Source organism: Alexandromys fortis, unplaced genomic scaffold, assembly GCF_014885135.2.
Source record: "Alexandromys fortis isolate MF-2015 unplaced genomic scaffold, M_Fortis_MF-2015_v1.1 scaffold_87, whole genome shotgun sequence".
NCBI lineage: Eukaryota > Metazoa > Chordata > Mammalia > Rodentia > Cricetidae > Alexandromys > Alexandromys fortis.
The window spans coordinates 410,727-436,590 of NW_026067971.1; the positions used below are offsets into that span (position 1 = coordinate 410,727).

General features: G+C 39.9%; 2 gene segments (V, D, J or C); both read left to right on the forward strand.

The window, feature by feature from the left end:
* The first annotated feature begins 7,051 nt into the window (after nt 1–7,051).
* On the forward strand, nt 7,052–7,619 carry LOC126509699 (T-cell receptor alpha chain V region CTL-F3-like). The segment is given in 2 exon segments: nt 7,052–7,145; nt 7,267–7,619. Coding segments are annotated over 2 exon segments (405 nt in total).
* A 12,947-nt stretch (nt 7,620–20,566) lies between these two features.
* LOC126509646 (T cell receptor delta variable 1-like) lies at nt 20,567–21,165 on the forward strand. The segment is given in 2 exon segments: nt 20,567–20,632; nt 20,849–21,165. Coding segments are annotated over 2 exon segments (375 nt in total).
* The last annotated feature ends 4,699 nt before the right edge of the window (nt 21,166–25,864 follow it).

The window sequence follows — 25,864 nt, forward strand, 5'->3', positions numbered from 1 at the left end:
ATAGCCAGAACCTGGAAACAACCTAGATGCCCTTCAGTTGAAGAATGGATGAAGAAAGTATGGAATATATACATATACTACTCAGCAGTAAAAAACAAGGACTTCTTGAAGTTTGCAGGCAAATGGATGGAAATAGAAAACACTATCCTGAGTGAGGCAAGCCAGACGCAAAAAGAAGAACATGGGATGTACTCACTCATATTTGGTTTCTAGCCATAAATAAAGGACATTGAGCCTATAATTCGGGTTCTTAGAGAAGCTAAATAAGAAGGAGAACCCAAAGAAAAACCTATAGGCATCCTCCTGAATATTAACCTTCATCAGGCAATGAAAGGAGACAGAGACAGAGACCCACATTGGAGCACCATACTGAAATCTCAAGGTCCAAGTCAGGAGCAGAAGGAGAGAGAGCACGAGCAAGGAACTCAGGACCGCGAGGGTGGTACCCACACACTGAGACAATGGGGATGTCCTATCAGGAACTCACCAAGGCCAGCTGGCCTGAGTCTGAAAAAGCCTGGGTTAAAACCAGTCTCGCTGAACATAGAGGACAATGAGGACTACTGAGACCTCAAGAACAATGGCAATGGGTTTTTGATCCTACTGCACCTATTGGTTTTGTGGGAGCCTAGGCAGTTTGGATGCTCACCTTACTAGACCTGGATGGAGGAGGGTGGTCCTTGGACTTCCCACAGGGCAGGGAACCCTGATTGCTCTTTGGGCTGACGAGGGAGGGGGACTTGATTGGGGGAGGGGGAGGGAAAGGGAAGGCGGCGGTGGGGAAGAGACAGGAATCTTTAATAAATAAATAAATAAATAAATAAATAAATAAATAAATATCCCTTTTCTGTATAAGTAGAGTTTTAACCTCAGGTAAGCTTTTGACCATTAAGTTGTGGATTTGGGTCTTTAAATTCTCAATATATACTGTCTCCTGAATCATAAATGTCCATCTTATAACTAACAGATAAGCTGATGGAAGGATTGACTCAATGTGATCATTTAGGATGCACAATGCAGAACTCACAATGGGTAAGGAGAAAATAGAATGAAAGACAAAGGCAGGCTTCCAGGTAACCCTGCTGTGGACAGGGTCACTGTCAGTGAGGAGAAAACAAACTGCAGCAACAGCAAGAACATCAAGTCATGGAAGATACAGAATGTACAGAGAGCTGGATGCTCTAGCTTCCTTTCTGTTGCTGTGATAAAGATCTCTGAGAAAAGCAATAAAAGGTGAAAGGATTCACTTCATGGTCCTAGTCCGTCATTGATGGTAATCAAGTCAGGAGCTCAAACAGAAGTAATGGTGATGCCCACAGTGCGCAGGTTTACATTCATCAATGAAAAAAAAAAATGCTGCTTGACGGTTTTGTGTTATTTAATTTATAAAAGACATTGGGGTAACTGAAACTATAGAATCTTTTAACTCATTATTTTATAGCCATTTGTATATTTAACTTGCTCATAATTGTTATGATGTTTTCTAGACAGATATCTGAATATCTTTAAGAAAATAATGAAGCGGGCAACTATGAGAAAGTACTCACACATGTATCTTGTCCAACTAACTTTAAATAGAATATCTAAAATGTCTTACAACTCATTAAAAAATAATGAATGTCTCATCATAAAATGAGCCAAACAAGCAGACCCTATGTAAAGTAATGCATGTATAAGGACAAATGATTAGGATGTAGTTAGGGATTGTGCTGGTTTAGTAAAGTGGTGGTTGTAGGTTCCCCTCAAAGTTCCATGACTGTGCTAACACCTAGAGGCCATTGCAGAAACAGAAGCAGTAAAGATGCAGAGTTGTAGGACCTAGTCACAATGGCTATGACTACAATATAACTCCTGTATCTAAGGTTCAGGAAACATTGACAAAAAGGGGAGGGAATATGATAAGAGCCAGAAGATCAGGGCGTTTGTTGTGAAATTGTGTCTCCTAGGATTGTTGGAAGCTACACTGATGAAGACTCACCACCATGACTATCTAAGCCTTAGAAGAACAGGACAATAACAGAGATGCTAAACTGGAGAGAGGAAAGTGCATGGAACCTCAATCCTGGACAATGAAGTACTGGAACCTAATGAATGCTGGGAGTGTGAGAAATAATATTTCCCAGAGAAGAACACAGCAATTGGCTATTCATTACTACTTGGTCAGCCCTGAAAATGTACTTACAAATAGTATTACTTGGACTGAACAGTTTGTATTCATGTATCTAAGGATAACCATCTATTTTCATCCATATTTAACAATGATTTGTGAAAGAAGAGGCATAAATTTGAAAGTCAGCAAAGAGGAATATATGGAAGATTTTGGAAGAAGGAAAGGAAAAGAGGAATTAATGTTATTATATTGTAATATCAAAAATAAAGGTAATAATATAATATTTGGTGTAAAAAGTATATTTATGTCTTAATAATCACCATATGTACAAGAGATCTATATAAGACTTGTAATAAGATAGGACTCATGTCAAATATAATAATCTATTATTTAATAAAGCTTGACTGTGATTAATAAGCATTGGCATTTCCTCATTTCTTATGAAAGCCTGCTGTTGTACTCTGATTGAACATGTGATGATGTCACATACACAACACAATCCTCTCTGTGCTGTAGCTTCCTCATAGGCTCTTAACTCCTGGTATTTATAGCACAGAGGCTCCCTGCTTTCGCAGATGCTGTTTTATTTATTCTCCACTTCCACTCGATGCCTTGATGCCTTGTTGATATCAACATAAGAGCCAAACTGAGTTTAATATTTATATTTCATCTATGAAATTACATATGAGAAAGATGTTAAATGTTTTTCCAAACTCAGAATGAGAGCCATCAAAATGCTAATTCTTGAAGGTACGTGTTCTGCACAAGCTTTAGAATATGTTCTACCCTCTCTCACCCACATGAAGACTAAAACCTTTCCAGAGCAGGTCATTTTACTAACTTCTAATTTTTTCCATAGGTATATTTTTAGATTTATTTAACTTGGTCTTTGTTTATAAGAATATAATGAGATTTTCACGACTGTAACACATATACAGAGGGCCTAGGTCAGACCCATGCAGGCTTCTTGGGTGTCTGTTTAGTCTCTGTGAGCCTCTATGAGCCCAGGTTAGTTGATTCTGTTGGTTTTCTTGTGGTGTCCTTGTCCGCTCTGGCTCCTACAATCCTAACTCCAAGTACTCTACAGGATTCCTTGAGCTCCACCTAATATTTGACTGTGGGTTTCTTCCTCTGTTTCCATCAGTTGCTGAGTGAAACTTCTCTGATGACAACTGAGCTAGGCAACAATCTATGAGTATAGCAGAATATCATTAGGAATCATTTCATTGACTTCATTTTCTAGTCGTGTTTGCTTCTATTCTAGATCTGTGGGTTATCAAGACTTTGGGTTGTGCCCTTCCAGGCATTCTAAGGGGTGGGTTTTTTTTTTCACAGTATGTGTCTCAAGCTGGACTGGTCATTGGCTTGTCAGTCCCACAATTTCTTTGTGACATTTACCCATGAACATCTTAAAGGGAGGACAAATTGTAGGTCTAAGTTTTTGTGGATGGATTGGTATCCAAGTCCCTGCACTCAAAGTCTTACCTGGTTACAGGAGATGGCCAGTTAAGGCACTGTTTCTCCCATTGCTCGGAGTCTTAGCTAGGGTCACCCTAATAGATTTCCTGGGAGTTTCCATTGCGCTAACTTTCTAACTCATCCCAGAGATGCCCCTGATTCCAGTTGTCTCTCCCAATACTCCATCCCCCTACTACCAGATTCCTCCCATTCCCATCCCCGTCCAGAGCCCTCCCCCATCTACCATCAATGATCTGTTCTATTTCATCTTCACAGTGAGCTTCGTGCCTTCCCCCTTTAGACCTACTTGCTACTTATCTTTTCAGGGTGAGTTGTAGTATGGTTCTTCTTTATTTAATGATTGTCTTAGTTATGCTTTCTATTACTGTGAAGAGACATCTCAAAGTTGTTTTAATTTATATTTCCCTAATTGCTAATGATGATAAACAATTTTGAGATTTTTTTAGCCATTTTTATTTTTTCTGAGAATTCCATCTAGACAGTCATGTTTTCCTACCAACTGCATTTCCTTCATCAGGAAGAGATCTGGGTGGGTTTAGTGAGAGGTGTGGAGATGGTATCAAGTCACTTTTGTTAGGGGTGTACATCCACTAGGGGACACTGCAGGACTTCTAGAAATTATTTTTTGTTTGTTTGTTTTTCGAGACAGGGTATCTTTGTAGATTTGGAGTGAAATTAATTTGTCTTAAGGTGCCTAAAGGTTGACAATCCCAGAAGAGACATAAGGCAATCCGCTTACAAAGCAAGGTGACTGTGTGGAGTTTCCCGGATCCCGGATTCCAGATCTTTAGATATCAATCATTGTATATAAAGCCACAGATATATAGCCTGTTCACCAGGACTTATGTGTTTATAAATTCATTTTAAAATAACTCTTTGAACAGATGCAAGCAAAATCGAATCTCACCGGGAATTATGAGAATGGACATTCAAGAGAAAACATCTCCACTGCTTTCATCTTTGTTAGTTTTATTTTAAAAGTTTCCAAAATTCAAAAAATGTGAAATTGCTCCAATTTTCTTTATATCATATATAATTTATAAATGGAAGTTATCTATCTATCTATATAATCTATCATCTATCTACCTATCTATCCTCTAAACTAGAAAGAAAGAGAATAACTACTTAAGTCATTAGAAGTCATTATATTTCTGCATATGTTTAGTTGGACAATGATATTTTTGGCCACTGAAGCAGTATTGAGCATGAATTCCATTTCATGGATTGTGCCCTAAGTTCATTCAGAATGTGGTAGGTCACACCAATATCAATTGTGTCTGTATCATACCGCTGTAACATGTATGGAGATCACTACTGTAGATCAAAGGACTTATAGCTGAGTTGGTGTTTACCTTTCTCCTCTGGTTTCCTTATGCATTGGCTTTGTTGGATTTAAAGATAGCAAACAGGCTCACTAGTGTATGAAAATACCATTCTTGATCTCTCAACATTAGAACACACTTGATATGACATATCCGTGTGTTATGTGTCTGAGTCCCTCCCAGGTCAGAGAACACTTAAGCAGAGGCCTCACTGGTTAAGGTGAGGTAGTAGACCTCAGCTACTAGGAGAATGCACAGGACTTATTTCCTTGAATGCTGATGGTTCAGGCTTAGGGCAGAAGCACAACCTTTCTCTCAGTGGCTGAGTGGATGACTGGAGAGGTAGAATTGTTCTTTAGAAAGAACAACTTCCTGATTGCAGTAGCCGACCAGCAAGTCATCACAATTTATACTGGGCCTTAATTTATTTGGACTAATGAAGACAAATGTTCCTTCTTTATTCATGTTTCTGTGGCTGCAGCGGCATGGTGAGTTAAGACTTTAGAGCCAAAGAATAATCTGTGGGCATTTCTGACACACCCAGGAGGAACTCTATTTTAGTCAAATTTTCTCTGATACTATTTAAAAAAATAAGAGATAATTCGGTAAAGTGATCACCTGACCAACTTTCTCCATTATTTCTGTCTTTCTGCACAGGGCTGAGCCAAGGAGAGCAGGTGGAACAGCATCCTTTTACCCTGAGAGTCCAGGATGGAGCCAGCGCTGTCATCAACTGCACATATGTAGACAGAACCTCGTACAACTTCCTTTGGTATAAGCAAGGACCTGGAGAGCATCCTAAGCTCATTGTTGACATTCATTCAAATATGGAAAGAAAGCATGATGAAAGACTCATAGTTTTTCTGGATACGAAAGCCAAACACTACTCCCTGCACATTACAGATGCCCAGCCTGAAGATTCTGCCATGTATTTCTGTGCCACAGATACACACTGCTCCCCAGGCACCTGCAGTCTGTCCTCTAACCTGTCATAGAGCCTGGAGCCCCGTCCACATCCTGTGTCACAGGTTTCTAATAAAAAATATGCCAGTTGTTAGTGGGCAAGTGCCAACTATAATGTTGACATTAAAAACACAAAATAAGAAAATTAGCTTCAAGTAACGGAAGCACTTTTGGAGAATTTTCTCCTTTGTTTTCAAAAAGTATTTTAAAATTTGAAACACAGTTTTGTCATTCCCTTTCCCTGGTTGTAGACTTAACTACCATCACAGATAATCAGAACTCACTGTTTTTCAGAGAAGATGCTGTAGCAGATCTCCCACATGGCAGATCTCCATCACACAACCTCCTCCCAAGGTCAGAGGTCACTGAGGAAGAGGGGATGAAAAAAATGTCAGAGCCAAATGTGGGGGATGACTACAAGGAAATGTGTTTTCTGGACACAGCAGGGCAACTGCACACATGAACTCACAGAAACTTGCAGCACACATACATTTTGCAAATGACCAGGCCAGACAAAATTTGATCAAGAAGTAAAGGTGCTCATTCCTACCTTAGCTAAGAAGCTTTGTGAAGTTGGTAGCTGCTGGGAAAGAAACTCAGGTTTCTCTAAAGGTAAATCTCCTAGTGCATATACCACCCTCCAGTGAAGACCACACTTCCAAGTGTATATGGGTAGCACATCCTATAATGCGAACTTTGATGCGTTTTATTTTTTAAATGGGTGGACGAAACTGGGTTTCGTGAAGAGTGGATGGGTCTGGCAGGCTTGAAGGGAGCAGGTGTGCATGATCAAAATTAATTGCATAATATATTCTAAGAACTAATAAAATGAGAAAAAGTAGATAAATTTTATCACAAATGTGTAGGTATGTGTGTGTGTCTTATTTTATGTATATTCATCACACTAAATACCAAAGGGTACACATAGTTCAGTAACACCGATGATTTCACACACCCACTGGGGACTCGAGACCTGCCTCCTTTGGGTGAGGTTAGAAGTTCATACACCATGTGTTGTGCAGACATCTGTGGTGTGGTTTGAACAGAAATCAGCAGACGATGCCTCTTCAGGTGGAGTTAATGTCTCATCCAGGTGGTGGTTTTGCATCACAGACTGTTACTGTGCAGAAGGAAGTCTTTGTTTATGAGTTTCAGTAAGGTCCTGAGGAGACTTGCCTGTGAGTTTGGTGAACTCAAGAACCAAGTGTCCTTGACTTCTATGAACATGCTTCCTGACACCTGCTCTGTCCTGGTGCTCCTGTTAATGCTCAGTAAGTTACATTTACCCTAAGTGCTGATGATGGCATTTTCTTACAACTATGGAAGCTTGTACCTACTTTCTTACATAAAAAGTGATTTCTTCTTATTTATTTATTTATTATTTATTTTCAGGGATGAGCAATGGAGACTCAGTGACCCAGACAGAAGGCCTGGTTACTGTCACAGAGGGGTCACCTGTGATGCTGAACTGCACCTATCAGACTACTTACTCAACTTCTTTCCCTTTGTGGTATGTGCAATATCCCAACAAAGCCCCTCAGCTACTCCTGTGGAGTGCTACAGACAACAAGAGGACAGAGCACCAAGGGTTCCATGCCACTCTCCATAAGAGCAACAGCTCCTTCCACCTGCAGAAGTCCTCGGTGCAGCTGTGGGACTCTGCCCTGTACTACTGTGCTCTGAGTGACACAGTGAGGGAGACTGCAGGGGAAGCTGCACACAAACCAACGGTACAGGAGGGCTGAAGGGAGTGGCCCTGTGAAGGAGGGCTGTGTATGTCTCTAAATGGGGTTTGCTCAGCCTCCTGAAATGCAGCAACAAATTTCTGATCAAATTCCTAGAAAACTTGGAATCTGTGGCTTCTATGAAAGGACAGGATGGAAGTCATTGCCAGAGACAACTTGGGCTTTGATCCCCAGAAATACTGTTCTCTCCCTAAGTGGAGGATCTCTCACAGAAAACATCTCCTGAAAAATTCTGACAGGATTTATCTCTACCAAGATGTCTTATAAAACTTAGTGATAGATCTTCTCTTACAATATTTTGTTACTAGCCTGCAAATTTATGACCAAATGAAGAACATAGACTCTAATCTTTGAAAATCTCCTTCAGTCTCACTCCACAAGTTACTTAGATTCTTCCTCTACCTGGTCCATGTTACAGAGAGTTCAACCTGACTTCCAGTCTCAGTTACTGTTCTTTTGCTGTAGAGATAACCATCTCCAAGGCAACTTACAGAAGAAATCATGTAATTGAGGTCTTGAATACAGTTTCAGAGGGTGAGTCCATGACCATCATGGTGGCGAGCATAGCAGCAGGCAGGAAAGCATGGAAGAGTAGGTGAGTGCTTCTTTCTGATCATAAGCAATAGGCTGAGAGAGGGGAAGACTGGGCCCAGCTTGGGCTTTGAGATTTCCAAGCCACCACAAGTGACACCTCCTCTGATGAGGCCACACTTACTGACCCTTCCTACACAGTCCACCAACGGGGAACCAAACATTCAGATCCTATGAGGGCCATTATCACTGTAACCTTCACACTCCCTGATGTGGGAGTGATTTCTTATTAATAAAGAAACTGCCTAGGCCCCTTGATAGGCCAACCCAAAGGTGGGTGGAGTAAACAGAAGAGAATGCTGGGAGAAAGAAGCTTAGTCAGGAGTCGCCATGATTCTCCCACTCCAGACAGAGGCAGGTTAAGATCCTCCCTGGTAAGCCACCTCGTGGCCTACACAGAATATTAGAAATGGGTTAGAACAATATGTAAGAGCTAGCCAATAAGAGGCTACAGATAACGGGCCAGGCAGTGTTTAAAAAAAATACAGTTTCCATGTAATTATTTCGGGGCATAACCTAGCCATGCGGGCGGCCGGGTGCCGGGGACGCAGCCCTGCCGCTCCTAATGCAACAACTCCCCAACAGTCTTCACTTTGTGCAGCTGCTCAGGAAATAGAGCTCTTGGCTCTCTCAAGATGATGGCCTGAGAGCAGCTTCTTCTCTTTCCTGCATGCCATGTAGGAGGCCATCTGATCATGAAAGACTCTTTTGAGAAATCCTTTCCCTTTCGTGTCCTTTCTCATCCTCCATTGCACTTCACTTAAATTCTAAGCACATGGTGTAGTCCCTCATCTGGGATTAGAGTACTCTGATAATTAGGGTTCTCTGATAATTCTGTGAAATATGGAAAAGGAAAGGCCAAGGTTTTGATCCATCTCAAAATACTGATTTAGAGTAACATGCTCTAGTACTCATATTTATTTCTCTATAAAGGAAGAATGATCTGAAATAAAAGGCAATGAGGTCTCTCAAAAAAAGTTTCATGTTTGTGTACACAAAGAACTGCAAAAATGTACATATCTTGAACTGGATGGAATCTAGCAGAATGATCATCAAAGGGATCAGAGAGTCTTCACTTAGCAGCTTATGGGAGCAGATGAAGAGCCCCACAGCCAAATATTGGGGGGAGTTTGGGGAGTCCTGCAGAGGAGGGGAAGAAATGACCAGAGGAATCAGAGTGGTCAGGGACACCACAAGAGCACAGCCCACACAATTGACTATCTGGATCTCATACAGGCCTGCAGAAGTCAGGGAGCCTATAGGGATCTGACCCTCTGCATATGTTATGGCTGAGGAACTTAGTGTCCTTGTAGCATCTGTAACAGTGGGAGTGGGAGTTGTCTCTGACTCCTTTGCCTGCTTATGGGACAATTTTCCTCATCCAGCCTTGTTGTAATGGTATGTGTCTGGGCTTACTGTAGTTTGTTGTGCCATGTTTGGTTGATGTCCCTGGGAGGGCTGCTCTTTTCTGAGGAAGGACAAATGGGGGTGGATCTTGGGGAAAGGGAGGTGGGGGGTAACTTTTATGGGGGAAAAGGAATGGGACTGCTGTAGGAATGTAGTATATGAGAGAAGAATTTAGAAAACCAATAAACTCATAGAATTTGTAATGATCATAGCACAGTGACTGGTCTATCTGCTTAAAAATGAGTACACTCTGTCTTACTGGTTAGGGACTAAAATAGAATGTTAATCTGCATTTCTGAACTCCTGAAATCTACTTCAAATGGCACAGCACAGAACAGAATCTCAAGATGAGTGTTTGATGGACCTAAAGTTAAGGCTAAATCTAATAATAGCCCCAGTGCCAGGCATGAAAACTTCCCTTCAAGTTTCTAGTAAGGGGTTTCAAGAGTCTTTTCCAAACAAAACAGGCTATTTCCATTACCCTTGTTTGGCTCATAGAATTTGAAAGTAAGACTCTTTCGCTAAGAGTACCACATCCTTCAGACACAGGGCTTGGAGGAATTTACCTAGAAATGATCTCATTTAAGAACAAGTTCTCATAGTATATTCAAGATTCCAAGGGATACAAGTAATAAATAATCCTACTGAGTCTTAAAGACTATGAACCAAAACAATGTCCTCAATGGCAGGATATCTACCATGGTGCAGTAGTAGCACTTTCACCCTGGTAAAATGGATATATATCATGTTGGACATATAGTCCACTCATTAGGAAGGATACTAGGCCCAGTACTATAAACCTAGTTAATCACCTACATCTGAAAAGGTCATAGACCCTAGAGAACCTACTGTGGCCACTTTCCTAAATCAATTCAGCTTCTAATTATATTCTAAATACATGTAATTATATACACATATAAGTGTACGTCTCAGTCCTAATGAAAGAAATTTCATTTTGAAGCAGATAGAAACTACTGTAGTGTTTGAGAACTGGTAAAAAAATGCAGAAAATAAACATCTTTGAAGTCTCTAATGCCAGTTAATACATCTACAATGCTATTGCTACACCTAAGGCCAGGGAACACCATACAAATGGAGCAGGAGGGATTGTAAGAACAGAGGTCCAAGACACCAGCTAAAAGGATGACATGAGGGAGAAAACTTACTCATTGCTGATGTGAATGCAAATAGGTACAAACAATATGGAAATCAGTGTGGAGGTTCCTCCAAATGCTGACATAGTTCCCACAAGATCTAGCTGTATCACTCTTTAGAATTTAATCGAGTCTATATCTACAGGGATATTTGTTCTTCTGTGTTCATTAATTCTCTATTCATAATCACGAGGAATTGGAAATAATTTATATACCCATCAACTGATGAGCGAATTGTGAAAATATGGTAATTTACATAGTGGGATATAATTCAACTATTAAGAAAAATGGAATTTTCAGGTAAGTGGGTGGAAGAAGGAAAGTGGGATGGATTACTAACATTAAAAGCATTTTGAAATAAAACATTATAAAAATCTTTCATTATAGAAATTTCCTGAGACACATACTCCAACCGAAGTGGAGGCTGTGAGTATACACACACACACACATAGAAGGTAGTTTGACATGACCATTTAGCAAAATGACAATGTAATTCCCAGTAGGGCCTATGACCTCTTGAGTTTTAACTTACATTCAAAAAGTAAAACATTTTAAAGACTGTTCTTCACCAAATACCCCTCAGTTACAATTGTCATTTTCCAGGTGATGATAAAGATACCATAAACATATTTTGTATCTGGCCTGGATGAATGATTAGATTAAACTTTCTCATGCAATCCATGGTCACTTTGTAGTACACATATGTTTAGCCAGCAAGATTTCACAGCCTTTAACTAAAGCTGTTTTACATTACAACTATTTGTTTTTTCATGCCTTAACTCTAAGTCTTGTTCATTCATTTTCAGTTTCTGGTGTTGGAATCTGTAACTCCTTTCCGTATATTACTGAGTATAACACTGCTTCGAGTTTTTTTTTTTTCTCTGCTCTCACTGCTCATTGCTACTACACTGTGCACTCTGATCTGTCTGAAAAGGATTCTGTCCTTTGTTTTCTTCCTTTGACACAAAGTTGCCTCACTGATAGGTAACTGTTACTCGGTTAGCTCCCGGGTAGCTCCCGGGACTGGATTTGCTCCTGGCTTCTGCTTCCAGTGGAGCTTGCTTCTTCAGCCTAACTAAAACAGTTTGTGTCCATTTTTTGTTTATTTTTTATACTCTTCTTTTTGTAGAGGTCACAAATTTCATGCCTTAGAAAGCATGGGTCATGCTCAGCACAATATGATCAAGCTTTGCTAATCAATTCTAGAAGAACAGGAAAGGCAATGACTTGAGAAAGCAGCACATTGAAACTGTGAAATTGTGTTTATGTTTGGCCCCAAGGGGGCACTGCTCTCTAACAGGGAAAGGGCCTTTATGCAGATTAGATCAAAGACACAAAAACCTAATTTCTTTACATTTAAATATTTGTTTGACTGAACATATATTAGATAGTAACAGAAAGACTCTCAGACACCAGCCACAGGCCTATTACCAACCAAGACTTACTATTCCAATAGTTCAATCAAGGTTGCTGTGAAGAAGGTTTCTAAATCCCACTGTCTACCTCTCCACTCCCCAGGCTGTATTCACTTCCCAGGAATCTCCAGGAAGAGTGAGCTGCTTCTCGTTCCCCTCGGTGACCTTGCTGTGCATCCTGAGGCTCAGCGCAGCCCTGCTGCTCACTGTCACTCTGCTTTAGCGTCTCATCACAAGAAAGAACACTGTGCTGTTTCACTCTGACAAGAGACCTCCTTTCAGCTGAGCTCCATCACACAGTACTGATGCTACAGGAGGATGCAGAGCCCAGTTGGTGCCCCAGCCTGATGGTCTGCTGCAGCTGTTCTAGAGCTGAGGGGCAGCAGCTACTCATTCCTTGTCCCTTAGGGTATTTTCCTGAAAGTACAACACCCTCATCTGCATCTCCAGTGCCTCCTGAAGCTCACACCAGGAAGTCAGTCTGTCTCAGTTATGACAGACATTCAAACTGAGTGTGAGAAGGACGGAAACTCCTTCTACCCAAGGATCCTCTCACTATGGGACTGAGGTAGCTGGGTGCTCCTCTGCCCCGAGTCACAAGTGCAGAGCTGGACATAAACCACCTGAAACTACGGAGTAAGAGACCAGGGTCCCAACATCAGACACTCTCAGGGAGTTGCCACATTCCGTAAATTCCAAGTGGAATCTTGGAAAATGCTACATTCCTACAGAATAGATCTGAGTTGCCATGCTCTTGTTTCTCATTTTGCAAAGGAAAGATCAGATTCCTGAAGGACAGCATTTTTACCCAAGTCAAAATTCAACCTCAATTACCCTTCAGGATTCTATTCAAACCGGGGAACATTAGTTGCATCAACACCATTTGAGACAGTGGTGGGCTGAGATGGCATAAAGTTGGCTCATTTCTCAAGCAGTCATCTTTATGGTGAATCTTTCAAAATGTATTCCTCTAATGTTATGAACTCAAGTGTGTTGTCCCCTGCATTCTCCATATGCAAAAGCACAGCAGCTCCGCTGCCCCTGTCACTCTGCATGCAGTACGCCTACCTTAACTTCTCCAATCCACTTCCTTCTTATGTGGTTATTTAACAATCAAACAATTATATCACAAACTTTTGTTATAATGGGAGTGTCTATTAAAATAAACATTACATTTGTATGAATGCATTAATAGTAGCCTCGGAGTGCCCAAAATGTTTCAGTGTCACCTGAAGAAAAAGAAGTTAAAAAACACTCCTTTTGGTTTAATTTAAGACCAAGCCTGTATTTGAATTCTGTTTCTCCCTTTCCTTGACTTCCATAGTTCTACGTCTGTATCTGTCTGTTGTATGAGTCTAAATCTGTGTCCCCCTGAATGCTGTCTTGTGTTGTTTGTTCTGTGTCTGTGTAGGTTTGTCTCCAACAAAGAGCTCTGATCTATATTTATTGAACAGCACAGAAATCATCATCGCATGGGGAAGGAATGGAAGAAGATGAAGAGAGAAATGAAAAGAGCTTACATAAATCTTTAATAGCGTTTACAAAGGAATAAGTCATTGACTCTGACTCGCACCAAATGGCTCAGATAACAAGCAAACAAACATCATTAAATAATCTCTATATGCTGCCTTTAACATTTATACCAGATATTATTTTATAAGATTGATTTCAACCTATGTTTGCTGTTTCTAGAAATTATTACCATAACATACATACACATATGCTTTACCCTGGGTCAGGAGCATGGAAGTGTACAGAATTTAGGATTAAGGCTGTGCATTCACTTAGGTTGTAAAACTTGATTACAGGGGAACCCAAGACAAGTAACATTGGTTGTTACACTGCTCTCTTAAACGCAGGTTAAATACTGAGTACATGCTAGGATATCAGCCTTAAGTCTTAAGGAATCTTAAGGTATGTTAATAATTCTTATGCAGGGGTCCAACAAAAGTTCCAGTCTCATAGAGTGCAAGAGATAATTTTATAATGATGTATTTGGCACAATGCATATTTTATCTATTTCAAGATTAGTAAATCATTAAAAACAGATGGTTTTTACTTTGCATGATTGGAATTCCTCTCTCCTTGCTTAATAAAGTTTTTTTTTTTTCCAGGCAGGGGTAGTGTTTTAAGAAAGGATTTCCCTGTGTAATCATGACTTTCCTGAAACTCACTTTGTAGACCAGGCTAGCCTCGAACTCACAGAGCTCCACTTGCTTCTGCCTGTAGTATGCTGAGATTAGGGGTGTGCACCACAACAGCCCGGCCAGTAAAAATTCTTTACTCAGAACATGCAACTCTTTCCTGACATGATTGTTTAGCTGTTTCATTTTAAATGTTCTCCAGTTAATTGTTTCTCTTTAGAAGGAAAAAAAAATTCTCCTTTTCCTCACAGGTCAATCACAATGCCTATAAATTCAGGGTCTTCTCAAAATATGCCACATCCCCTCCCACTCTGCTCTACCTAGACTCTCAGCCAGATCTGGTGTGGGAGGAGCTTCAGTCTGAGAAGACAAGGAGGGAACTCAGTAGTTCTGGCATGGCAAGGTTCCTGGGTGGGGCTCACTTGTTGCAGGAGGAGGGGCACTTCAACAATGATCCTGACACCACAGTCCAGGGGTTGGTTACTTGCTTCTGTCTCCAGCATCCAGATAAGCACCATGAGGAGGCTGCTGTGCTCTCTGCTAGGATTGCTGTGCACCCAGATTTGCTGTGAGTCTGGCTGTCCATGTTTAGAGGACAGAGAGAATTCTGTTCAACACATAAAGGGGTGGGGAAGCAGCTCAGGGGTCCTGCAAAGCTCACACCTTCTCAAAGGAGATGGGGAAATGTTCAAGATTCTGTGGATGTTCAGTGACCTCCACCTGTGTCTCTTTCTCTGTTTCTAATCAGGGGTGAAAGGGCAACAAGTGAAGCAGAGTCCTGAGTCCTTGATTCTGCAGGAGGGAGAGAGTGCAGAGCTCCAGTGCAACTTTTCCACTAGTGCAAAGCAAATGCAGTGGTTTTATCAAAGTCCTGGGGGACACCTCATCAGCCTGCTCTTTAATCCTTCTGGAACAAAGCAGAGTGGAAGACTGAAGTCCACAACAGTCACTCAGGAACGCCGCAGCTCTTTGTACATTTCCTCCTCTCAGACCACAGACTCAGGCACTTATTTTTGTGCTGTGGATCCACAGTGCTCCCCACACACCTGCAGCCAGTACACAAACCTTCAGCTGGGTGGGTGTGGCCTTCCTCTGTTATAAGATATCAGAATTCCACAAAAGAGAACATCTGTTTGATTTAATGTCTTTGTTTGGTATAGGCAGAGTTTTGAGTTTTAACCTCAAGTAAGCTTTGGCCATGTAAATTAAGGATTTAGCTCTTTAAATTCTCAATATACGCTCCTTTCTGATGCATAAATGTCCATCTTAGAACTAATAGAGAAACTGATCAAAGGACTGAACCAATATCGGCTAACCTGCTGTGGAGAGGGTCAGGGTTATGTGGACAAAACAAACTGCAGCAACAGCAAGAACATCAAGTCATCGAAGATACAGAATGTCCAGACAGCTGGATGTTCTAGCTTCCTTTTTGTTGCTGTGCTAAAACTCTCTGAGAAAAGGCAACTTAGAAGGTGAAAAGATTTATTTAGCTTTTACTTCCAGGCCATAGTCCATCATTATTGGCAATCACGGTGGGAACTCATACAGGGGATTCAAACAGAAACCCTAGGGAAACTCTGTTGCTAACTCCCTCACAGGCTCACACTTTACTAGCTTCCTAATATGATCCATGCCACTTTTGCACAGAATGGTGCCACCCACAGTGGGCAGGTCTCCATTCAATTCATCAGTTAAAAAAAATAGTGCAATTTTATTGAGTTTATAGTAGACGTTGAGGATATTGAAGGTATTGAATCTTCTAATTATTTATTTTTAAGTTACCATTTTATATATTTAACTTTATTCATAATTCCTTAGAGGTTTTCCAAACAGGACTCTCAATGTCTTTAAGAAAATAAAGAGAACATCAATTATGAGAAAATGCTCAAACATATCTTGTTCAACTAGGCTTAAAGAGAGTATCTAAAAAGTCTTACAACTCAATAAAAGAAAATAAATGACTCATTCCATAATAGGCCAAGTGAGCAGATCCTGTGCAAAAGAATGAGTATGTGGTAAGGACAAATGATTTGGATGTAGTTAGTGACTGTGCTGGATTAGTAAGTGGTGGTTGTAGGCTCTCCCCCACGATCTATGACTTTAGTAGCAGTTGGAGACCATTGTAAGAAACACAATGAGTAACAGTGCAGAGTAGTGGAGTCCAGTCATTACAGATAGGTCTACAATATAATTCTTGTCCTGAAGAATCAGAAAACACTGAAGGAGAGGGGAAGAAAGAGATAAGAGCCAGAGGATCAGAGAGTTGGTTGTGAAATCGTGTCTCCTCAGAATGACAGAAGCCACACACATGAAGACTCACCAACATGGCTCTCTAAACATGAGCCAAAAAGGACAGCAATAAACATGTTAAGGTTCATGTAGAAAGAGCACAAAGCATCAGTTCTAGCTCATGAGCTACTGGCAGCTAGGGAATTCTGATAGTTGAAGACATAGTCATTTCCAGGGAAGGGTGTACCAATTGGTTATCCAGTACTTACTGGCCAGCCCTGAAAACATACATACATGTAACATTATATAGATTAATGGATTTTATTTATATTTAGGAAAAAATATGTTTGTACATGCATGTGTAACAACCATTAAAGAAAGAAGAGGCCATAAAGTTGAAAGAGAAAGGAATGGAATATAGGAAGTTTTGGAATGAGGGATTGATAAGACTATATTATAATTGAAAAAAATGATTAAAAGTGAGTGAAAGAATAATAAACTTTATGGTTTAATAATTACCATGTGTACAGTCTATTTAAGGGGTCAATAAAATATGACTCGTCATATTTTGCCTATTTTATAAACTTTATTGTAAATAATGAGCATTATTATCAACTTTTTCTTGTGAATGGCTTCTCTCATTCTCCAGAATGAAGTAGTTTTAGGCACAATAGAAAGATAGGGCACCATGAGGACACATGGAAAAAACTATGCTATAGTTGACCTCAACATAGACATAGTTTCCATATCAAAAATATTACACCAGAGAAAGATTCCATGCCTTTTTTCTTCAAAATGTGGGTTTCTAAGCTCAGGAAAATGTTGAGTGTGAAGCCCTTCTTATTTGTCCACAGAGGGACAGTGCTGCTTCAGGGCAGATGAGGGCTGCTGTTCCTCCACATACTCCTCGATAAGCTATAGATTATTGTTTAGATAAGTAAATCATATTTTATGTTGCTTAAGTTTCATTAGAGAATAAATGCTTGAATCTATCTAGCCTATATTTGCCTATATTATATGTTTGTCTTGAGTTCATAATGTTGACAAATAAGCATCTATGAAGATGCTTGCTATCCTTGAAGGTCTGGGCCACATTGACTTCTCTAATACATCTAAAGGTTGTCAGCCACACTTGGTTCAATCTCCAGTCACACTGATATAACCTGAGCCTAGAATTATGTTAGGTGTTCTATCCACTTCCACTCATGGTTTGAAGCCAGTTCAATTTTCTTTCCTTCATCGGGATCTTCTTTGACTGGATCGGGAAGCAGTGTCCACACCCTCCTCTTCATTATCTTGTCTAGACACACAGGTGTCCTTGGTAGGCTTCAGTTTTCTGTTCTTGAATGATGGTTTTCAGAATGAAGATTAGAACAGTGTGTGTCATGAAAGACACCTGAGCACTGCACAGTCGTAGGCAGTAAGGCTCCCAGTGAATACACAGAACCTCGACCTCATCCTAGTTTAACTTTTTCAGTTCTCAATCATTTGACATTTAATATCAAATAAAAAATTCATAAATAAGTAGGCTGTTCATTTTAAGCCACCTGTTCTTCCTGGTAGTATCTAAGATTCCCACCAGTATTTGTGTGCGTGTTTTTCCAGCATCTCATGGCTGTCCATGAACTTGCGGTCTTTTCTCTCTGAGCAGTCTTCTGAGTTATCAGAATAACTCTTCCGATATCATAGTGCTGTGTGGTGAAGCAACTTAGATATGCAAAAGAAAAGGCGCATGTGCTTCATTTCAGTAAAACGGTTAAAGCTTAGGATACAGGAGAAAACATAACATGTGTGTGGTTCAGCAATATTTATGATTTGAGGTTGAAGGGCATTTTGAAATGTATTCTCCAAGATTATGGATGTAGTATATCTAAAAGAAGTAAAGAAAAATGAGAAGACCCTGAGGTGTTAAAAAAAGAAACCAAAAAAAAAAATCCTAGGATAATGAAGTATAATCTGTTCAGATAGAATTTTATTCTCTCTCTCTCTCTCTCTCCCTCTCTCTCTCCCTTAATAGTTAAAATGTCTTTCCATTTCTGATCTTCTTGCCTCTAACCTCAAATGCTAGAATTACAGATGTGTGTACCATGGACAATTTATATATGCTGGCATCCAAACCAGTACCTTGGAGGTGCACTCTACTGACTGAACTACATCCTCAGTCTTTCTGGAGACTTTGTGGAACATGGACCATTTCCTGCTGTTGGACTGTGATTGGACCTGTGATGATGTCACAATATGCAACACGATCCTCTCTGTGCTGTAGCTTCCTCATGGTCTCATAACTCCTATTATCTATAGAAGAGAGGCTCTCTGTTTTAGCATAAGCTTTTTTATTTATTCTCCACTTTCACTTGATGATTTGATACCTTGTTGATATCAACATATGAAGCCAAACTGATTTTAATATTTGTATTTCATCTATGAAATTACATATGAGGAATATATAAAATGCTTTTTTCAAATTTCAAGATGAGAGCAGCCAAAATGCTGCATTCCTGAAGATGTGTATCCTGGGCAGGTTGCAGAATGTTTTCTGTCCTCTCTCACCCATATGAAAGCCTTTCCAGAGTAGATCATCCTATTAACTTCTACTTTCTTTTCCATGGGAATATTTTTAGATACTTTAAGTTGATCTGGTTTTATTTTATAAAGATATTATGAAATTTCAATTAATACAAAACTATCATTTGTAAGATCATGCACACCATGGAAATGTGAACAATTATAATGAAAGTTAAGTTCTCTTAAGTTAATGGAGTACCTATTATCTATGTTTTGCTTTTTTCTGACCTTATACCATAGTGGGATATTATATTCATTATGTGTCTTGATATATCTTATTAATATTTGCAGTAAAACTCGAATGTTCTGGGCCTGAACAGATGGCTACAAGGTCAAGTGTACTTGGTGTATTGATGCTCACCTTGCCTTACTATGCCATGGTTTTGTCTGACTTAAGCTTGCACAGGTCTTGTAAAAACAACCACAAAACTGTGGCTTCATATGTGCAGCTGCCCTGCTGGATCCAGAAGACATCATTTCCTAGTAGTTCTTCACCACTGCTGACTCCAACATTCATTCTGCTTTTTCTTCCCCACTGATCCCTGAACTTTGGGATGAGGAATCAGCTATGTGAAATAGATATCCCATTAGGGCCAGCAATTCCACTGCCTCTTATTCTCTGCATATTGACTGATATGAGACACAATGTTAATCATCTTGACTTAATAATGGTGTCAGGTATGGGTTTCATCTTCTGGAGTATTATCAGAGACCTGGTAGTTACTAAAAAGATTTTTGTGCAACTCCTGTAAAGGTGGGTGTATCTTTGCAGGCCAGTTCTTATTATGGCTCACAGTGTTCACAGCTGACTGAGACAAATGATTGCTTTTCTCCCCTGGTAGTATACATAACACATGCCAGCAATATGGAAGCCATCCTGTAGGGATTATGTTTCCAGGCCAGTATTATTTTACTTTGTGAATACTCTATGATGGAGATATGTGATATCTTCAGCAATAGGTGGTTAGTATCAAATTCTGGAGGGAAATCAAGGACATTTTTAATGTTCTATAATGTTCAACAGGAGTTGTCTGTGAGACTACACTAGCCAACAGTGGTGGCTGCTCTAATTAATTTTTGTCAAATTGATGCAAACTAGAGATACTCAGGAAGAGATAACCCTAGTTGAAGAATTGTTCCCCTGAGACTGTCACCCAAATATTTTCACTGAATTACAACTATGTGTGCAAAATAGCTTCACCCTCAGCCGGGATGAGTTTTCCCACTCTTGCTTTTAAGCACTGCCTCTTTTAATAACCAGGAAAGACAGGAAGCAAGTAAAACTCTGTGGTGAGCTACACTCTTTCTCTCTGTACATGGAACTTGTGGCCTATGATCATACAAAACCTCATTTCCTGCTTCCGGAGATGTAGGAAACTGAACCAGTGCATGAGCAGTGTCAAGCACTGAAACACTTAACACTGGTCTAAGGTCCAGGAAACACAGAGACATGCACCCCATGCCTCTCCATAGCCTGCTCTCTATGTTGGTGGTCTTGACCTTCTCTGGTATGTATGTTTCACATATAGTTAAGTACATTAAGCAGGAAGCATTCCCCTGGAATATGGCAGTTCACATTGACATGATGGAGAACAGGAACTAGGAAAAAACAAGCAACATATATCTTCAGTTAGGGTTGTCTTATGTCTCAAGGTACTGAATTCTAGTGTTTTATTCAAACTCTCACAGAATAAACTTTTTTCTTTCTTTCAATTGTTCTGCAGGATCCAATTTGGGCCAGGAAGTGACTCAACTCCAATCAACCGTAAGCACGCAGGAGGGGGAAAAAGTCACCATAGACTGTTCATATGAGACAAGTCGGGGCTTATACTATCTTTATTGGTACAAGCAGCTTCTTAGTGGAGAAATGATTTTTCTTCTTCGCCAAATGTCTTCTTCTACTCAGACTGAGAAGAGCAACCGCTACTCTGTCACCTTCAAGAAATCAGCCAAGTCCATCAGCCTTGTCATTTCAGCCTCACAGGTGGAAGATTCAGGGAAGTATTTCTGTGCACTCTGGGAACAGACTCACAGTGTTTGAAAAGATAGCACAAGCTGAACAAAAACTGGAGCTCCTTGAGCATAGCATCTCTCAAGGAGCCCTGATGAGAACACCTGCACACCCGGGCCAGAATGTCCAAACCATGACTCCTTCGTCTGTGGTCTGCTCAGAAGTGTGTTTCTAAGTAAAACCTCAAATTATGCAATTTATTAACTGCCTTGGTAACTGGCTTTCTTTTAATACTTTGTTTCTGAAAGAATTTAGCAAAAAAACAAAAACCACAGAGACCCATGTGTAGTATTTATCTTTACTTGGGAACTTTGCACCAGAAATATTTAGAGTATTAGTTTCTCTTTAAGCTGATAATAGCACATACCTCAGTCAAGGCATCTAGAAAAGCAAAGAACAAAATTCCCTTGTGAAACTTAGAGAAGCAGAGCCATCATGAATGAAGAAGTTAGAGATACATTATGAGGAGTTCACCCCATATAACTACTGTGATTCCTCGGGAGTCCCTACAAATCATGGTCTTTGCATCTGGTACTGAGCCTGAGATACTGAAGGTCAGCTAGACCAGAGTAGGGAAGGATAGTTGTGTGAAGGCAGCACCTGATTGTATTGATGCTTTTCAAAATACAGTGAGGCTCATAAGACAAGTGGAATCTAGAAAGACAAACTTCCTGCCTATCCTCAATCTCTCTAGTTTGAGGGAAATTCAGAAGAATCCATGGAATTTTCCTGCATGCTACACTCAGACTTGAACCAAAATAAAGAAAAATTTTAGAAGTAAGGAGTAGAGAGTTAATGGTAAATTGAACTAGAACCTCATTGAAATCATGTGTGCCTGGACCTGGATCTACTGAGGCATATATTAAAAAAATATATCATACCTGTTTCTCAACTATTTTGCTGTTGCTTTTTCCATATCCATCCTACAAACAGAACAGTTTGGGGAATATAATTCCATTAAATATGTTTCCAGATATGTCTTCAAAGATTATTTATTTCATATGTATATGTACTGTGTATATGTCTGATACCCATGGAGCCCAGAGGAGAGCATTAGATCATCTGTAATTGGGATGATTAAAGAATATGAGTTGCCATGTAGGTGCTGGGAATTGATTCCGTATACTTTGCAAGAGCCATAAGTGTTTTTTAACTACTGAGTCAATGTTCTAGACCCTGTTTCCAGGTAGTTTACATTGAGACTACAAAGCTACCATAGGACTTTTGGGAAAGTTCTCAGATTAGATGTTGGGCTTTTGGGATAGCCTGAAAACAGCTAAGGTAAAAACATAAAAGCACTTTAAGTCCTCTAAGAGAAATAGCTAAAGAAACAGATGGCAGCTTAGATGGTGCTTTCTCCACAAAGAACCAGTCAAGCAACAGAGTTGTCACATGCTGCTCCTGCCCAATACCAGCAGTTGTGGCCAGCATTGAAGTCTCTGCCTACACGGTCTCTACAGGAGCCACAAAGAGAAAATTCAGCTATCCTATTGCATTTTCTATGGTCTCTGCTTCAGTTCCTGGCTCTGGATTCCTGCTCTGAGCTCTGACTTGGTTCTCTCAGTGATGGCATGTGAGGTAGAAGTATGATCTGAAATATTGTCTTTCTTATCCAGATGGATTTTGATCTGTTTCATCACAGAGCCCAAACCAAATTAGATCAGGGCATCACCTCAAAAACTTCTAACAGAAAAATAGTTTTTCATCACATAAATTCTCTTTTGGAAGGATAAAATGATAACTTGTTTGCATTCGTAAGACTAGCAGCCTTTCCCATCTGTAGAGGCTGATATAAAATCAACCCAAGCATAGGAAGAAACCACCTCATCCTGAAGAGGATGAAACAGTGTCTGTGTGCATGATGCCTTCTACTTTAAACTACTGGGTGATCTAATGTTGTAAAATTATTATTAGTGTTATTGTGCAATTTTACACACACACACACACACACACACACATTAAGTGCTTTGATTGTATTCCCCAATTATCTTCTTTGACTACCCTTTATCTCCCCTTAAACTCCTTTTTCTTTTCAACAAGTTTCATTTTTTGTAATATAAATATATGTTGTTGTCTACTGCCTTTGAGTAGGGTTTCTTCCATGAGCATGGACCTGGGCAAGGAAGTTACTGGAGTAAAAAACACTGCTTATCTGCATTACACCACTGAGGAATATGACTCCCCATCCCCAAGCAAGCACCAACAGAATGTAGCTCCTCAGATAGTATTGAACCTCCTGATAATGATAAAATGTTGTGCTTGTAGACACTGCTTTTGTGATTTCATCAGTGCAATATCCATGTCATTTCTAGAAGATTATACTTATTCATATCTCTAGGTTTATATTTTGTTACGCTACTATCTTATAATTTAATCTTGCTGCCAAAGCTTTTGTGACTCTAGTCTTAAAACAGTTTCTCTATTGCCCAAAACTGTGATTCACATGTTTCCTTTTCTATTTTAATTTTAGTTCTTCTTTTCCTCTTTTCCTTATTCATTTTATGACTTAAAGGTTAGTGCAGAAGTACATTTTCACTCAAAAACTGTCATTGAACTCTTTGGGGATTTGCAAAAGCATACTAGTGTTTTCTACTATAAGTCAGCACCGAGAATTCTGCTAAGTCATTGTGTTGGGTAGTTAAATAACAGTAGGTAACATAAATCTAAGTAAGGACACAGGAGAAATCACATGAGACAGACAGAAGGATAAACCAGGAAGAAGGTTAGAAGACACATGGATGAGCTACACAAGGCACAGAGAATAAAGAAGAAATATATGGGACAAGCACACACTGTGACATCCTCATAATCTCACAAGTCCTCAGTGGTGGACAAAGAACTGGACTGCTAAAATATAAGATAGAGACTTAATGTTCTCTTTTGAAAGACTATGAGTGACCATCTATGGGAGTCAAGTAAGCATAAGACAATATATGAGACAGCTCAAGGATTGGTTAAGGAAGGGATCAAGTGAACAAAATAACCAAGAACTTGAAGAAATTTTTAAAAACTGAAAAACAGCTTCAGCAAAAAAAAAAATTGATAGTCTGAAAAATGAACTAATCATAACTGTCAGAAAAGGAAGAATCAATGAATCAAAAAGAAAACATCACAAATGACCATTAACAGACAAGTCCAGGCAGAAGGATGAGTTTCATAGATGAAAGGCAAGGTTGAGATAGCAATACAATCATAAACTGCACAGAAAAATAACAAGAATATCCCAACCTTCCAAGAACCGTAGGACACATCTGAAAGATTTGACATGAGTGACCTTGGCAGGTCCCATGGCATGTGTGAGACCATGCAGGAAGCAGAATACCTCATACACCATGCTGACAAAGACTGAGTGTGAAGTTTATTTAAAGGGGGTGTAAGGAGATGAAGGGAGGGGAGAAAGAGAGAAAGAAAGAGAAAGAGAGAAAGATCAAAGAAGAGAGCAAGGAGGGGGGGAAGAGGCAGAGAACTGCCTCCTCAGAAGAAACACACACACACACAGAAAGAGAGGGGGGGGACAGTAGGAGTGGGAGAGCTTGTCTCTTAAAGGGACAGGGTATTGCTGTGCCAGGATTTATCCTGCCCAGTGACAGGGCAGAGCAGTAAAATCATAACATCCAAGAGACCAAACCCAAGAATCCATGGGGCAGAAGAAGGAGCTGAGAAAATGTTTGTAAACATAGACAATTTATTCAATCAGAAGATAGAAGATCCTTCAAACTGAGTGAAAGAAATGAAGATCCAAACTAAAGAGCATTTATCCTAAACAGACATGACCAGAGAAATGCTCCTTGGTAAGTAAGGAAATGATAGGAAGTAGAAAGAAAGCTAGGCTGGGAATGCTTTTAATATCAGCACTGAAGAGGTAGAAGCAAGTGGATCTCTGAGTTTGAGGCTAGCCTGGTCTTTAGATTGAGTTCCAGGACAGGCAGGACTACATAGAGAAAACCTAGCTTGAAAACCCAAACTTAAAAAGACCAAACAAAACAAAGCAGTGCAAAAAACAGCAACAACAATAATAATAATAAAAACCTTGTAAAACTGTGGCAGTGCTTGCCTAAAAAAAAAAAAAAATACCTCAAAAGAATTATAAGGGAAAACACCAATCTACATTCAGATCAGAAAAAAAAAACAGATTATACTAAAAGTCAAGAAATTATGCCATGATATGCTTGGCAAGTGATTTCTTTCATTGTCAGGAACCATTTCAGGCTTCTCCTTTCTCACAGGGCCTTGAAGTAAAAACTTTGAGACAGAAAACTTAAAGTTAACCAAAACATTACGTGCTAACCTTGGAGACTGGAAAGCACCACAGAGTGTCTTCTTACTTGTTGCTTATCACTAACAGCAGGTGTTCTAGCCACTGACCTTGCAACTGTCCAGCTTAGCTGCTGAGCTGCAGAATCCCTTCCCCCTTCCCTCTTCCCCAGTTCCCCCTGCCCGACTTCCCCACTGAGGAGTATTTAAGACAAAAAGCTTGTTTAAATAGACGAAGACCTTGACAAATTGAGAACAGAATTATGTTTGGCTTGCTTGGTCTTCTTTCCCTCTCTCCCCCATGTTCTTTCAGGTAGTGCCTCTTCAGACCCTGGAATAACTGGGCAGGTTACATTTCATTCAATAGAGAAATAAAAACTTTTCAACAAAAAACACAAATCAAAACAGTTCATAAAACCCATGCATCAATGCAGAGACTACATAGAGCAAAACTATAAATGGAAGAAGAAAGCCA